The sequence below is a fragment of the Diospyros lotus genome, chromosome 10 (genome assembly GCF_014633365.1).
Source record: "Diospyros lotus cultivar Yz01 chromosome 10, ASM1463336v1, whole genome shotgun sequence".
Lineage (NCBI taxonomy): Eukaryota > Viridiplantae > Streptophyta > Magnoliopsida > Ericales > Ebenaceae > Diospyros > Diospyros lotus.
The window spans coordinates 17,543,137-17,560,232 of record NC_068347.1 but is presented as its reverse complement, the minus strand read 5'-3'; the positions used below and the strand labels follow the sequence as shown (position 1 = coordinate 17,560,232).

General features: G+C 38.1%; 1 protein-coding gene across 2 annotated transcripts in view; it reads left to right on the top strand.

The window, feature by feature from the left end:
- The first annotated feature begins 3,040 nt into the window (after positions 1–3,040).
- LOC127812033 (proton pump-interactor 1-like) overlaps positions 3,041–17,096 on the top strand; it is a 43,379-nt gene continuing 29,323 nt past the window's right edge. The window contains exons 1-5 of one of the 2 annotated variants that reach the window (XM_052352295.1): positions 3,041–3,513; positions 4,042–4,467; positions 5,256–5,450; positions 5,585–5,764; positions 5,867–6,061. In XM_052352295.1, the coding sequence (XP_052208255.1) occupies positions 4,081–4,467; positions 5,256–5,450; positions 5,585–5,764; positions 5,867–6,061 (957 nt within the window). In that variant the 5' untranslated portion in view covers positions 3,041–3,513; positions 4,042–4,080. The remainder of the gene's footprint in view (positions 3,514–4,041; positions 4,468–5,255; positions 5,451–5,584; positions 5,765–5,866; positions 6,062–17,096) is intronic. The other variant, XM_052352296.1, reaches the window with a different exon arrangement.

Here is a 17,096-nt window from a genome sequence, read left to right as displayed (position 1 = left end):
CGGCAATAGCTGGCGATGGATGTTGGTGACGACGGTAGTGTGGCTAGCCCAGGTTGGGTTTATTTTGGGGTTTTGGGCCATTGGGGCAACACTTGCGTCGGTCCAAATCCTAGGGGATTTAAATTTTGTATTTATTTAATTCTTATGTAATTTGATAATTTTGTTAGGTGATTTTGACGCACCCCAACTGAGAGGCGTTTGAGGGAATCCCGTATTTTCTATAACACGGTGAGTGGGTGAATTGTATTATGGTGGTAATTGGTGCATTCATATCTTTCATTATCCTGGTATTCTATATACTATGCCTGATTTCATTCTTTATCTACATTTGGGAAAGTATAGTTCATCTTGTCCGATTTGTGCATATTGACATGTATGGTTGATTGCATTCCCTTAAGATTTCATTTGGAAAGACTATGACTCATGATATTGTGGACTGTGAATGTTGATACTTATATGGAATATATATTGCATGTGGCACATATTATTGCTAAATGATAGCATAGGATGCATTCTAAATGGAGTAACTATTAGAACCCTGTATAGCTAACCATAGTAAGAGTTAGTCATTGGTGCACCACGTATACATGTGGGTGAGAGTACGGTCCACCCTTTGTTGGAAAGAGTACGATCCGCCATCCATATTTATATCTGGTGAGACTATGGTCTGCCAAAGTAATATTGGGAGTGAGAGTACGGTCCACCCTAGAAAAAAAATGGAATATGTGAAATTTGGTTCTAAATTGTTTACTCTCAATGTGCATATTTATTCAGTATTAATTATTACTTGGAAATATCACGGAAAGATGATTTATAAATTGTTGCATCGATTATGCTTTCCCCCATTATAATGTTTTCAGTCCTCACTAAGCCAGTGTCAGGTTTACCCTTTAATATTTCAGATTTTGTAGGTTGGCATCATTTTTGACGGTAGGAGTCATGGTAAACGATTCTAATTCATTTACCCTAGTCACGCTCCGGCTATAACACATATATTTCATCTCACGGGTTGAGTATAGGGAGGTTTAATGTTCCTTTTGTATATGAATTGGAAAAATTTTGAATACTGTAAGCATGTAATGAATTTATAGATCAGTGGGCACTTCAATATCAATTAAAGGCAATGGAATTATTTTGTATTGTATATGAGGTGTTTAAGTGTTTGAAAGATTATGTGTTTTGTAAGGCTTACTATTCCTTGTTGTAGTTGTGGCTTCTTAGGGGATGGTGTCGGTCACGGCCTCGAATTTTGGGTCTTGACATTAAGGAGTTAACAGTTCCTCAAGAAAGAAGCGGTGAAGCCACGTAGTTTGTCATATCAAGTTGGATGTGATGTGTGGCATAGTTTAAACCTCAGAGACTCAAGTTTATTCTATGCATAAGCTTATGGTCATTCTAATTTTTATATTGTTTATTTTTATGTTTATATCCATGTTGTTCATTTTATTATGCATTGGATGTATAATGAGATGAATGTTTAATGATGAGACTGATATGATAGAAGCTTCAAAAATCTTCCTATGTGCAAAACCAATATTAGATTTAAGCAGTGAATCTGATTCATCGTGCCTTTTCACTGTCGTAGAGGTTCATTAGTCTAATTGGATGTGTCCAATAGTTAAAATGTGAGGGTGCATTTCATAAAAAATTATTTAATTTCTCTTATTTACCATGTGATGGGTAGTGTTCAACGGGTCTCACCTAACCAAAAACTAAAATGTAAGGGATGGTGATGTTAACTTATTGTCCTTAACTAGATAATGGGTGGGATGTAACTTATCCATTAGGCCAATAACTAAAATGTGAGGTTTATAGTGGATTAGAAGGCAAAGTTCGAGCTCCACATATGATGTGGTGACAAGTATTGCCTATTCAATTATGTAAGTATTCCAAAAATTAAAATGTGAGGAGTATTTATATAAAAGACAATTCGACCACTTGCTATTGGATCTTTTAGAAGGATTACGTTTTTTGTTTAGGAAGAGCAGGATTTAAAAAAAAATAGTGGGAATACTCATTTAGTTGAAAGTCCTTAATTAAATGATGTTTTTACAACAATACAATACTAATATTTATATTTATTTTCTGCATATAAAATGGCAAGTTTTAATCTATTGTCTCGTATTCTAGATACAAATAGGCTAACTGGCCCAAACTTTACTAATTGGTTCCATAACCTTGAGATAATGCTCACTATGGAACATATAGATGATGTCTTGTTTTACAATCCTCCTAGTTAGTTTCTACGAAAAAGTATAAAAAAAAAAAGATAAATATAGTTCGAGTAAAGTTCTAGTTATTTCTTGACTGAATGAATCACTCTTTTATTTATAGAAATTGAAATTGACAGGTGAAAAAATATCCATAACTTTCATGATCATTTATTCTAGATTTTTAAACAAAGATATTAGAAGTAAGTTAACATATTTTTGAACTTAAGAGAGACTTGTAAGGTACTTGAGAAAGGCCCTTAAAAGATGGTTGTGGCCTTCGGGAGTGTCTCCTAGAGACTATTATGTTGGGAAAGTCTCTTGGCTTCCTTCCTTAGGCTTTTTTTCTTGGGCCTATCTTGGGGTTGTGGCCACTTTTTTGGACATAACAAATGTCATTGTGAATACATGACATTACCTATATAATTTTTAAAATATTATTATAATTATTAAAATAAATATTAATAATTAAAATTTGACCCAACTCAATAAATTAAATTATAAACCCAAAAATGTTAAATTTGACCTAACCCTATATAAATGATGAGTAAAGTCAAGTAGGTTCACGAGTCACCTTCTCATTTGGCATTTCTATTTATAAGTGTTATACCGGGATTATTTTGGTAATTAATGTTATATGTAATTATTATTATATTTTAGAATAAAAATAAAATAAAAAAAACAAAAGCTTTACCAGTTAAGTTGGTTGGACCATCCCAATTCATCGGTTCCGACTATTTTTTTTTTTTTAAATAGTAAGCCGAACCAATTTCCAACTTTTAACTGATTGGATCGGCCGACCCATTCCGATTTTGAGAACCGGGATCAAAACTGTCCCCGTTTACTGCTCTATTTAGGCATTTCGTTTGTTTTCCTCTTCGTAATCGTAGCGGGATCTCTCTCTCTTTCTCTCTCTCTCTCCAAAATACAAACATAGAGTATATTCTACATTGATTTTCTCTCTCCATGTATCTTCTTCATTGGTAAAACTGTTGATCTTTCAGAAGATCTAACTTGCTTTGTAGTTGCCTCTGATCAGCCAAAAGGGGAGACCTCGTGAAGATCTCTCTGCCTCTGTTTTTGCCATAACCGTGAGTCTCCGCCCTTCTGCCCCCTTTATCATCCGTAATTCTCGTCCATTTTTCTCTTTTTGCTGTTTCTCTGCCACTTTTTTATTATTCTCCCCCTTTCGCCTTTTGCATTTGCTGCATTCGTGTTCGTTTGATCGGTGCCGGATCTTGATCCTATTTGAGGAAGCTTCAATTTGTAATTCAGTTATGCGTGTTGGGTATTTGAAATTCTGGTAATTTTCTGTTGAAAATTTGATCTTTTTGATGGGTTGTTTTGGATTTTAATTTGGTTGAATGACTCAGATAAGCTAAATACCTTGTTGGGTAATATGTTTAAGAGACGTATGCAATGCATGTGCAGTTGCAGTTGCATAGACATCTAATTGCAGTGATTCTTCAAATCTTGTGAACGATTTTGTTATTGATTTGAACTAGCACCATCTTTTTTATTCTAGTTGTTCAAGCCATGGTGTTTTTTCTTTCCTTTCAGTTGCCTTGACTTCGTCTTTTGATCAAAGATCTTTGATTAGATGACAAGAATTGACCTGTTCTTGATCTATATTAGTTTGAAGACCATGGCCATGGATATTTCTTGATCAATAATTCAGTCAGAGAACTTAGTATCCGAGTTCAAATTTTCCTAATAGTTTATAGTTTGTTGTCAAGACCACGGGAAAAAGGCCTTTTCTGACTTATGATATTAGTTTCTCAGATTCTTTTTCCTGTTTATTTGATATTGTGATGTTTTGGTTTTCCCAAAGGATTTGGATCCTGTAAGGGTGTTTTCCTGTTAACTTCCTATGGAAAATATGGATGTCGAGACTGTCAAATCAGAGTTGGCCCCAGTTTCCCTGGAATCTGGGAATGAAGATAGCAACTCCTTGGCACATGATAAAGAAAACGGGACAGTGCATGAGGGATCTAGGCCTAGTGAACCAATGAAGGTTGGCTCTCAAGGTATCGATGAACAAAAAACTCAAGAAGGAAACAATGCTTCTGAGGCAAATTTACCTAAAGATGCAGCTGATGAATGGCCTGCACCTAATCAGATCCATTCTTTTTATTTTATCAAGTATCGATCATATGAGGACCCAAAACTGAAAGCCAAGTTGGATCAGGCTGATAAAGACATTCAAAAGAAAACTGAAGCAAGGTCTCAGCTTATTGAGAAACTAAGAGCAAAAAGGGTAAGAAGAATTATATTTCTTTTTCTGATACATATGCCTGCATTGACAATCAAATTGTTTGTAGAAAAACATGACCTTTTACTTGTGCAATTAAACAAACTCTTGAACTTACCATTGGATTAATTGGAATGATGTGCTGAACTCAAAAAGTATCATCATTTCATGACTAAACAAATTTTGGTCTGTATGATTAAAGTATATTTAAATAATAATAATTCAGAATTTTTAATACAAAAGAGATCATTGTAATAGATGATTAGGTGAGAGTAAGCTATCTAATCTTCATGAATAGGTGCTCAAACTAGAGCTCTTTTACCTTTTGTAGTCTAATCGTCTAACTACCAGGTTATGTATATTGAATGTCTTACAATAAAACACATACCCAGATATCACAAAGGAAAATTATTCTTGTTAAATAATTTTTCTTTCTGAAACATAAAATCCCTGAATGTCTTGCATGTTAATTCTGCTTTTAGAATAAATTTTTGTTTTTTCATTTAAAAATATTTGCCAGGGTAATTTAGTCAAAGTAAATCTGAACTTGGTTCTTTTATAAAATAACTCTAAAGGAGCTTTTAGTAAAGCTTAAGTAGATTTTACTATATCTATTGTTACATTATTTCATTTATATCTACTTTGACACTTGACAAAGCATGAGCAAATTAGTTAATGAAGAACTATTGATCGCAAAGAAGCTATTCATTGAAGCATCAGACAGGTAATTTGGTCAAACAATGCTTACTGGCTAAATGTTTGAATTACTGCATCCTCTACTTCTATCTCTGCAGTCAGATCGAGCTGAGGTGATTGCACAATTGAAGCCTCTAAGCATCGAGAATAAGCAGTTCTGGACAGTCGTGAATGAGAAGAGAAAAGAGATTGAACCCCTGCAGCAGGCGCTAGGCAAGTTGCGTGGCACAAACAGTGTTAACCGAGACAAGAATGTTGCTCTATGTTCTTCTGAGGAAGAGCTAAATAATCTTGTAAGCTTCTTAACATGTGATTTGCAAGTTCTGGCTGCATGGACTCCTTGCCTATTCTTATGTTAACTAGAATTTTTCTATTACATACATGAAGCAGCATTGATTTTATCCTTTCTGAATAATGCTAAAAATAGATCAAAAGCTTGCATTATCGTATACAACATGAAAGTATCCCACTTGCTGAGGAGAAGCAACTCCTGAGGGAAATTAAACAGCTTGATGGGACTAGGGAAAGAGTAGTTGCTAATGATTCTTTGAGGGCAAAGATTCAGGATTCAATGGGTGAGAAAGAAGCCATTCAGGACCAGGTTAAAGTAAGATGATTCCCTACATATGTTACTAAATGAATATCTGCTACTGTTAATAGTGCCCATGTAGTTATTTGTTGTTAAATGTAAATTTGTTTGTCATTGTAGCTCATGGGAGTCGATCTGGATGGAGTCAGAAAGGAACACCAGGTAGTTCAATCCAAGCTTAAACAACTTACTGATGAAAAGGAGGCCATAGAAAAAGAAACTAAATCCCTAGAAGTGGAGCTGACAGATCTGACAGGGAAGCGGGAAAAAGCTTATGAAAGTTTTCAAGAATTGAGGAAACAACGCGAGGAGGGGGTATGCTCATTTCCATTTGGAACTCCTGGCCTTTACTTTAGAGACACAGAACTGCTTTTCATTTATGTTTAGTTTTTGATTTACTCATGAATATTTGCTTTGTTAAATTTATGTTGGAGGGATATCTGTTCTGTTAATATAACTTTTCCTGATGTGATTGGTAGGGGAGGGGATTAATTTGATTGATTAATATGACAATGTGTAGTAAAATTATTTCTTCTGGATGGTCAGGGTTAGCATTGTATTTTTGGACTACCTTACATGTTGTGGAGGCTTTGTGGTGATTTTTGAAATGACCATGGACTCTATGGCACTTTTGTGTTAGGCAATCTGCAAATAGTTTAGTACAGTTCCCTGGCATATGGATTGGTGTTTTCAAGATATTATACACTTCCATGCGTTTGGTACAAATGGAAGGATTTATTTTTCTTTCCTTCTAGGTTGCTACTTGCTAGGCAAGACTTAAGATGTGGTCTGGTGGTTTCTTAGTTGTCACTTGAAGCTCCTATAAAAGCACTCCATGCAAAATCTAGTTTCTGTTGTATAATTTATATGTAATTACTATTGTTGGGTTTTTACGATTTGGCTGAGATTGAGACAAAATTATTGAATTGTTAACCACCATCTAATCTAAAAGCTTAACCTTGTACATTGAGAGTTAACTTTATCTTTTATATTACTATTTTTACTATTAACAAGCCCTCTTGTGTGTGGTCAGGATTCACTATAAAATTGGTCTGAACACATGCAACAATTTAAATATTGGGTTAGCAGTGAGATTTAAACTCAGTACCTTTGCCTACTCTAATACTATATTAAATTGTTAACTACTATCTAATCTAAAAGTATAAACTTGTAGATAGAGGGTTGACGTTATCCTTTATATTACTCTTTTTGCTCTCAACAAAAAAAAATTTCTCCACTTTTACCCGCTAACCAGTGACATTTCTAATGTTATATTAAGTTATTTTAATTATGTATTAAATAGTATGTTGCTTGTTTTCCATTTAGATAACATTATATACATTTAAAGAGAATTTTATACATGTTAATAAGATTGATTTGTTTGGGGAACATGGGGATTGATGTTATTATGACTTTTTCAACAGTGGAGAAATGAGAGTACAAAAATAATGGAAGTGGTATGATGCTGGTTCACTAGATAACTTGGAAATTAATGAGAATTGTTGATGTTTTGCTCGAGTTAAGTGTGCTGGAAGCTTAGAAGAAATTAGAGGAGTCTATGATGATGATTGAGTGGCAGTTAGAGTGCAGGATGTTTCTATAATTAACTAAATATATTAGGGGTAGTTTAGACTTTGTAGAGTTGGTTATGTCCCTAGGTTGGTCCGCCCCATAGTTTATAAATATGAGGGCATGGGATCAGTTGTGATTATCAATCAGAAATCATTTCATTCTCTTGTACGAGTGTAGTGATAAAGAGAGAGAGCTGTGAGAAGGATAGTTCTTGGAGTCTTTTGAGAGAACTGTACTTGGGTTGTAAGAGATGGCGAGTGATTCATTGTACTGATTTCTTTCATTCTTAGTGGATTGTTCTCTCAGTGGAGTTGCTGGATGTAGTGCCATTTCCATGGCATGAACCAGGGTAAAATCGGCATGCAAGACTTGTGGTTTGATCTTCTTTTCTATTTCAATTCTGTCTTTCTTTTACTTTCTAATTTGTGTATGTATTGTGGTTGATTTAGTGAGTATTTGAGTGAGTTATTGTGTACCGATAGTGTTTTAGTTTTAACAATTTGGCATCAGAGCCAGACCACTTAATTAAGAACCACCAAGAACCCTTAGAAACCTATAGAATAATTTTCTACCATGGCTTCTGCGGCCCCTGCTGCTTGGTATGATATTGAAAAGTTTGATGGCATTAACGATTTTGGACTTTAGAGGATAAAGATGAAAGCCTTGATGGGAAACCTAGGGTTAAAAGAAGCCTTAGAACCCCAAAAACCATTGCCTGAAACTGCTACTAATGAACATAAATTAAAAGCAAATAGTCGCAGGCAAGAAATCTATGAAAATGCCTTTAATACCCTAATCTTGAGTCTAGGGGACAAAGTCCTAACGGAAGTGTCCAAGATGGAAACTGCCAAGGCATTGTGATCTAAGTTAGAAAATCTATATATGACTAAGTCTCTCTCGAGTAGGTTATATTTGAAAGCTAAGTTCTTTACTTTCAAAATGCAAGAAGGGCAAAAGCTCCAAAACCATATTGATGATTTTAACAAATTATGCCTTGATTTGGAAAACCTAAATATATCATATGAAGAGGAGGATAAGGCCCTAATTCTGTTGCATTCATTACCTAAGTCATATGAGCATTTTGTGGACATTTTAAAGCATGGTAGGGACACCATATCCTTAAGAGGAAAGTAGAAATGAAGAAATCTGCTGGGGATGCCCTTACAACTAGATATAGATCTGAAAAGAGAGACCCTAAGGCAAAGGGGAATGCTCGATCAGAGTTAAGAAGTGGTAGAAAAAACTTTAGATGTTTTCACTGCCATGAGGAAGGGCACATAAAGAAAAATTACCCAAAGAAAAGGTAGGATTTTTTAGATGAAGGCAAACTAGAATTCTCAAACTCTACATATGAATTTGACTATGATAGCTCGAATGCACTTGTGGTATCAAGTCATTCGGATAGAGAGGTGTGGGTATTAGATTTCGGTTGTTCATTCCATATGTCACCCCATATAGAATGGTTCTTGAATTATAAAGACATTGATGGGAGGAAGGTTTTGTTAGGGAATAACCAAGAGTGTAGCATAAAGGGAATTGGGGACATTAAGCTTAAGATGTTTGATGGGTCAGTCAAGACCCTGTCATTAGTAAGATATGTCCTGGACTTAAAGAGGAACCTGATTTCCTTAGGAGAGCTAGCTAAGAGTGGCTATAGTTACAGTGGCCATGGTGATGTTCTCAAGGTAGCTAAGGGATCACTTGTATGTATGAAGGTAGTCCTGAAAAATGGGATATTTGTTGTGATAGCTTCCGCATTATGTGGGGATGTGGCTGTAGGGGAAAATAAGACCTATGAGAACACAAAGCTATGGCATTTTAGGATGGCTCATATGAGTGTCCAAGGGCTTAGAGAACTAGTTAGTCAAGGGATTTTAGGCTCCAGTAAAGTGACAGATTTAGACATGTGAATCATGTATCTGTGGAAAATTTGTGAAGGTAAAGTTCCCTAAGAAGGCACTCCATACCTCTAAAGGCCCACTTGAATATGTTCATTCGGACTAATGGGGCTCTAGTCAAACCCTAACTCATGGTGGAGCTAAGTATTTCTTTTCTATAATAGATAACTACTCTAGAATGGCTTGGGTCTTTGTTTTGAAATCCAAAGATAATACCTTTGATGCATTTAAGACCTGCAAAACTATGACTGAAAACCAAATGGGTGTAAAATTGAAGGTCATTATGACTGATAATGGCCTAGAATTTTGTAATAAGGAATTCACCCATATATGTAAAGAGAATGGCATTCTAGGACACTTTACTGCCCTCGGTAACCCTAGGCAAAGTGGGTTAGCTGAGCGCATAAACAGAACCCTTCTAGAGAGGGTGAGATGTATGTTGTTTCATGCTAGGCTTCCAAAAGCATTTTGGGGAGAGATTGTTGCTACAGTAGCCTATGTGACAAATCGGTCACCTTCATCAGCCATAGGTTTTAAGACACCTTATGAAATGTGGAATAATTATAAGCCAAACCTAGATTTTCTTAGGGTGTATAGCTTATGCTCATATAAAACAAGGTAAATTAGAACCTAGGGCCAAGAAGTGTGTGTTTATTGGTTATCCATCAGGGTTAAAAGGTATAAGTTGTGGAACTTAGAAGAATAAATGCTAGAACCATGGTAAGTAGAGATGTAACTTTTGATGAGAATTCCTTTATTAATCAAGATAAGGAGTACAAGGATAAGAAAGGGAAGGCAAAAGTTGTAAATTTTGAACAACAACAACAGGATGATGTTGTTGCATATGATACTCCCTTAGAACCTATTCAGGACCAGCCAAATACCGGTGAAGGATCCTCAAGCCGAAATAGCCTTGACAGATCTATAGATGTGAGGGATTCATCGAGTTCTGATGAAGACCAGCACATGGACAATGCTGGTTCATCAAGTACAATAGGAGATTTAATTGAAGAAAAGTATAATGTAAGCCAAGATAGGCAAAGAAGAGTTAGTAGGCCACCGGTGAGATATGGTTTTTCTAATTTGGTGGCATATGCACTGCTAAGTGCTGATGAGATTGCTGGAGAAGAGCCTTAGTCCTATGAAGAGGCTATAAACTCAAAGGAATCTCAGAAATGGCTGGCTGCCATGAAAGCTGAGATGGAATCCTTGAAAAAGAATGAGACTTGGGTGTTGGTAGATAGACCCTTGGGAAAAAGAATTGTAGGTTGTAGGTGGTTATTTCAAGTGAAAGAAGGAGCTGGAGATAGCCTTAAGCCTAGGTATAAAGCTAGGCTAGTAGCAAGGGGTTTTACCCAAGTAGCAGGGGTAGATTTCAACGAAGTGTTTTCTCCAGTTGCGAGACACACTTTCATAAGAACCTTTCTAGCTATGACTGCCCATCTAGACCTATGCCTAGAGCAAATGGATGTTACCACCACATTCCTCCATGGCGAGTTAGAAGAGGGAATTGTAATGGATCGGCCTAGAGGATTTGAAATTAGGGAAAAAGAGGACAATGTTTGCTTGTTGAAGAGGTCCTTATTTGGACTAAATCAGTCTCCTAGGTAGTGGTACAAGAAATTTGATTCTTTTATAATAAGTCAAAGGTTTAAAAGAAGCTCATTTGATTGTTGTGTCTACCTTAGGCATATTTCCTCTAAAGTAGCAATCTGCCTCCTGTTATATGCAGATGACATGCTTATTTCACCAGCTGAAATCCAAAGTTTAAAGCTGAAACTTAGGTCAGCCTTTGAGATGAAAGAGTTAGGTGAGGCTAAGAAAATTTTAGGGATAGAAATTACTAGGGATAGACATAACCGAATCCTCCAGCTATCCTAAAAAGCCTATCTAGAGAAAATCATAAGGAAATTTCACATGTTGGATTCAAAAGTGGTAAATGTACCCTTTGCTCAACATTTTAAGTTATCGCATGCCGAATCTCCAACAGATGAAGAGAGCCTAAGAGAAATGGAAAGAATTCCCTATTCTAATGTTGTTGGCAACCTTATGTATGCTATGGTGTGTTCTAGGCCGGACTTAGCCCATGCCATGAGTGTGGTAAGTAGATTCATAGCTAATCCAGGGAAGGAACATTGGAAAGTTGTAAAGTGTGTGTTTAGATAACTAAAGGGGTCAATTAATAAGGTCTTAGTCTATGGTGGAGCTAAGGAATTAGAAGAATTGAATATTATAGGTTATACAGATTCATATTATGCATCAAACATAGATAGGAGAAGGTCTTCCACCGACTTGTGTTTCAATTATGGAACTTGTTGAGTTATATGGTTATAGTTTAGGGTTAATCCTATGTTAGAACCCATGGCCCATTGTATTTGTATATATATATATATATAGGTGTATAGTCAGTGAATTTAATTAAGTTTCACATGGTATTAGAGCCAAAATACAAACCCTAGATTTCAATACAAACCCTAGCCGCCGCCGTCGCTGCCCACATCCCCGACAACCATCGTCGGTCGTGTCGCCACCGACTGCCATAGCCTGTCGTGCCACCGTCGTCGCAGCCCACTGCATTTCCGCCGCTCGCGCTACTGGTTAGCAGCGAGTCTTCACTATCCGGCTACCGATCATGCACACCACCACCGTCGTTGCGTTCGTCGACCTCCGATCTGTTGATCCCCGGAGGAACGTCACCATTGCTGTCGCAGTGCCGCCATGCGCCGTCTCTCTCACATTGTTCACGAAGACGTTTTTGCTCCGATCTCTCTCACCAGTGCTCTGATCGCGACGTCGTCTTCACCATTAGACTCGCCTCCTTCAGTCCATCCCAGCCCCAGTGGTTTCATCGCCATCCACGGTTGCCGGTCATCGGCATCCGCCATCTGCCGTCACTCCAGTGCGCCTCCACACCTCATTCTCTGTGCTGGATCATCTAGCATTTAGTTTTTGGCTTATTTAACCCTTTTGTTCCAGATTTGTTGATCTTGTAGGGCTCTTTTTTGTCCAACATGGCTGGTACACTGAGAAATTGCTACTTCTCTGGTATTTTGTCTCCTTCTCTGGCTCCTTCTTTGGTATTTTGTCTCCTTCTCCAGCCTGAGAAATTGATGTGCAATTCCAATTATATCTCTTGGTCCAAGGCGGTTGAACTATGGTGTATGGCTCAAAGTTCACAGGATCATCTAACTACAAAGGCCGAGAATGTGACCACAAATAAACCTGAGTGGCAGAGAGCTGATGCTCTGTTATGCAGTCTCCTATGACAGTCAATTGATCCCTCTCTTCATCCGATCTATACTAACTATACCACGTGCTGTGAATTGTGGGCTCAAGCCAAGGCATTATACACTAATGACATTCAATGCCTGTATTCAATGGTGTCTAATCTGCTCAGTTTACAACAACAGGGTTTGACTCTTCCTGATTTTCTTGGTCGGATGGCCTCTATTAAAGCTGAATTTAACTCCTTGTTACCTGCTAGTAAGACTCCTGTAGAGGATCTAGCTCAGCGGGATAAGTTCTTCATGGTGTGTACTCTTGCTGCTATTGGTCCTGAGCTTGCTCCTGTTTGTGATCAGATTCTTGCTAGTCCTACTGTACCTACTATGGATGAAGTGTATTTTCGTTTTCTTCGGGTTTCATCTGTTCCTACAATGCCTCCCTCTTCTGCAGGTGATCATTCAGTCATGGCTTCACAAGTTCAGAGTAATGGCGAACATGGAGGAGATCGTGGTAATCGGGGCAAACGCCCCAAGTGTAACTATTGTCACAAGTGGGGGCATACTAAGGAACAATGTTATAAGTTGCATGGCCGCCCTCCTTGTGTTAATATTGCTCATGCTGATGGTTCTTGATCTAAGTCCTTTGATGGTCATCCACCGCAATCTGTCCTTCTCACTAGGGCTTACTATGATGAGTATCTCAAGTATAAGACGTCCCAGCAAACCTCATCCACAGTTGCTTCTGTCGCCCACTCTGGTGATTCCACTGCCTGTCTCGCTCAGACATCCTCTTTGGGACCATGGGTCCTGGACTCGGATGCTTCTTACCATATCTCTAGTAATCCCAATTTATTCTCTCATTTTACTAATTCTATTTCTTTACCTTCTGTAACATTAGCCAATGGGGTCCAAAGCAGTTGCCCAAGCTGTTGGCACTGCCAAACCCTTACTTTCTTTGCCTTTAGATTCTATTCTTTATCTTCCTCATTGTTCCTTTAATCTTGTCTCTGTTAGTAAACTTACGCGTGCCTTAAATTGTTCTATCACCTTTGATGATCATTCTGTTACTATCCAGGATCGCGGTACGGGACAGATGATTGGCGTCGGATGTGAGTCGCAGGGTCTCTATCATCTCAACCTTCCTACATCGCCTGTTGCTTGCTCGGTGACTGAGTCTCCTGCTCTTCTCCACAATCATTTGGGACATCCTAGTTTGGCTAAGTTTCAAAAGATGGTCTCCAGTTTATCTAGTTTGTCGTCTTTTCATTGTGAGTCTTGTCAACTTGGAAAACAGTCTCGCATTTCTTTTCCAAAGCGTGTCAATAATCGGGCTGTGTCCCCGTTTGCTTTAGTTCATTCCGATGTCTAGGGTCCTAGTCGTATTGTGTCTGTTTTGGGTTTTCAATATTTTGTAATGTTTATCAACGATTATTCTTGTTGCACATGGTTATATTTAATGAATAATCGTTCTAAGTTATTCTCAATTTTTGAATCCTTTTGTGCTGAAATCAAAACGCAATTTTATATCTCTGTCCAAGTATTGCGCAATCACAATGTCCCCGAGTATTTTTCTATTCCCTTTGCTACATTTATGTCTTCTCAGGGGATCTTGCATCAGTCGTCTTGTACATATACACCACAGTAGAATGGGGTTGTTGAGCGTAAAAACAGACATTTGATTGAAACTGCTCGCACTCTTTTTTTACATCATCATGTCCCCTTTCGCTTTTGGGCTGAAGCTCTTGTTGCTGCTTGCTATCTCATTAACAGGATGCCCTCATCGGTTCTTCAGCATCAAATTCCTCACTCTCTCTTGTTTCCTGATCAACCATTATATATTCTTCCTCCCCGTGTCTTTGGTTGCACTTGCTTTGTCCATAACCTCTCTCCTAGTCAAGATAAATTGTTTGCTCGGTCCATCAAGTGCATTTTTCGTGGTTACTCTCGCCTTCAGAAGGGTTATCGGTGTTATTCTCCCGACACCCGCCACTATTTTCTTTCGGCGAATGTTACCTTCTTTGAGTCGTCTGCTTTCTACTCTTCGCCCCATTTCGAGTGTCAACCCATTTCTGAGGCAATCCCTCTTCCCGCGAGTCCTCCTGCTCCTATTCTCCCTGTTCCTTCTTCTACCCCGTTGCAGGTTTATCATCGGCGTCATCAGCTTCAGTCTCCTCCCGGTGGAGATGTTGTTCTTGTGCCTTCTCCCATATCTCCTACTACTTCAGCGACTCCTGCTGCCTCACATCCTGCTCCAGTCTCTCCACCTGTTGTGATCCTGCCTTCTAAGGATCTGCTTCCTATTGCCCTTCGGAAAGGTACTTGTTCTTCTCGCAATCCTCACTTCATTTATAATTTTCTTAGCTATCACCGTCTCTCGTCGCTTGTTTGTGCTTTTGTGTCTTCCTTATCATCTGTTTCAGTACCTAAGACTGTTAGTGAGGCACTTTCTGATATAGGGTGGCGATAAGCAATGGTGGATGAGATGACTTCTTTGCATTCCAATGGTATTTGGGATTTGGTTCCTTTACCCCTAGGGAAATCTCTTGTCGGATGTCGGTGGATCTATACTGTCAAGGTGGGTCCTGATGGGCAGGTTAATCGCCTTAAGGCTCGTATGGTTGCCAAAGGGTATACTCAAGTTTATAGTCTTGACTATGGTGACATTTTTTCCCCTCTTGCTAAGATGTCCTCTATGCGTTTGTTTCTCTCTATAGCAGCTATGCGCCACTAGCCGTTGTATCAATTGGGCATTAAGAATGCCTTCTTACATGATGAGCTTCAGGAAGAGATTTATATGGAGCAACCTCCTGGGTTTGTTGCTCAGGGGGAGTCTGGGCAGTTTTGTAAACTTGTCGCTCACTATATGGGTTGAAGTAGTCTCCTCAAGCCTGGTTTGGTCGTTTCAGTGCTGTCATTCAAGACTTTGGTATGACTCGTTGTGAGTCTGATCATTCGGTTTTTTATAAACACACATCACAAGGGAGGTGTATATACTTGGTTGTCTATGTGGATGATATTGTTATTACAGGTGATGATCAGGATGGTATTATTTAGTTGAAGAAACATCTTTTCCATCATTTTCAGACTAAGGACTTGGGGTTACTTAAATACTTTCTTGGCATAGAAGTTACTCGGTCCAGTTCTGGTATTGTTATCTCTCAACAAAAGTATGTGTTTGACATTTTGGAAGAAACTGGGATGCTTGATTGTAAACCTATAGATTCTCCTATGGACCCTGATGTAAAGCTCTTACCAGGACAGGGGGAGCCTCTTGCTGATCCTGGAAGATACCGCAAGCTAGTCGAAAAACTTAATTATCTCACTATCACTCGCCCAGATATTTCTTTCTCAGTCAGTGTTGTCAGTCAATTTTTACAGTCTCCTTGCGATAGCCACTGGGATGCGGTAGTCCGGATTCTCAGGTATATTAAGGGAGCTCTAGGTAGAGGACTATTGTATGAGGACAAGGTCATACTCAAGTGGTCGGATATTCTGATGCTGATTGGGTAATTTCTCTTTTTGATAAACGGTCTACTTCAGGATATTGTGTTCTGGTTGGAAGAAACCTAGTATCTTGGAAAAGTAAGAAGCAGGAGGTTGTTGCTAGGTCGAGTGCAAAAGTAGAATATCGTGCTATGGCTTTGGCAACGTGTGAATTTATTTGGTTAAAACAATTGCTTCAGGAGCTCAAGTTTAGGGAGATATCACAGATGAGATTAATTTGCAACAATCAAGCTGCATTACATATTGCTTCCAATCCAGTCTTTCATGAGAGGACCAAACATATCGAGATAGATTGTCACTTTATTCGAGAGAAGATTTTATCTGGCTGTATTACCACAGATTTTGTCAATTCCAATGATCAGTTAGCAGATGTCTTCACTAAGTCTCTCAAGGGTCCTTGAATTGAGTATATTTGTAGCAAACTTGGTGCATATGATATATATGCTCCAGCTTGAGGGGGAGTGTTGAGTTATGTGGTTATAGTCTAGGGTTAATCCTATGTTAGAGCCCATGGCCCATGGCCCATTGTATTTGTATATATATATATATATAGGTGTATAGTCAATGAATTTAATTAAGTTTCACAGAACTCAACAATTAGTTGGAAGACTAATCTTCAACCAGTTGTGGCACTTTCAACTACTGAATCAGAGTATACAGCAGTGATCAAGGCTATTAAAGAGTCATTGTGGTTGAAAGGTTTAGTTAGTGAGCTCCTAGGAAATAATGTGAAGGTTATTCTAAAGTGTGACAATCAAAGTGCTATACACATGGCTAAAAATCAAAGCCACCATGAGAGGACTAAACATATTGACATTAGGTACCATTTTATAAGAGAAATTCTTGAGAAGAAGGAGATTGATCTGATTAAAGTTGCAGGTAATGATAATACACCTGACATATTCACTAAAGTTGTTCCCATGTACAAACTGTATCATTGTTTAAGGTTGTTACAATTTTATGTTGTTTGATTGATCATTTTTCAAGTTTCCAGGGAGAGCAAAACAAGAATGAAAAAGTTCCAGGTTTTACTCGAGGCAAAATGGTGGAGATTTGTTGATGTTTTGCTTGAGTTAAGTGTGCTGGAAGCTCGGAAGAAATTAGAGGAGTTTATGATGATGATTGAGTGGCAATTAATGTGCAAGATGTTTT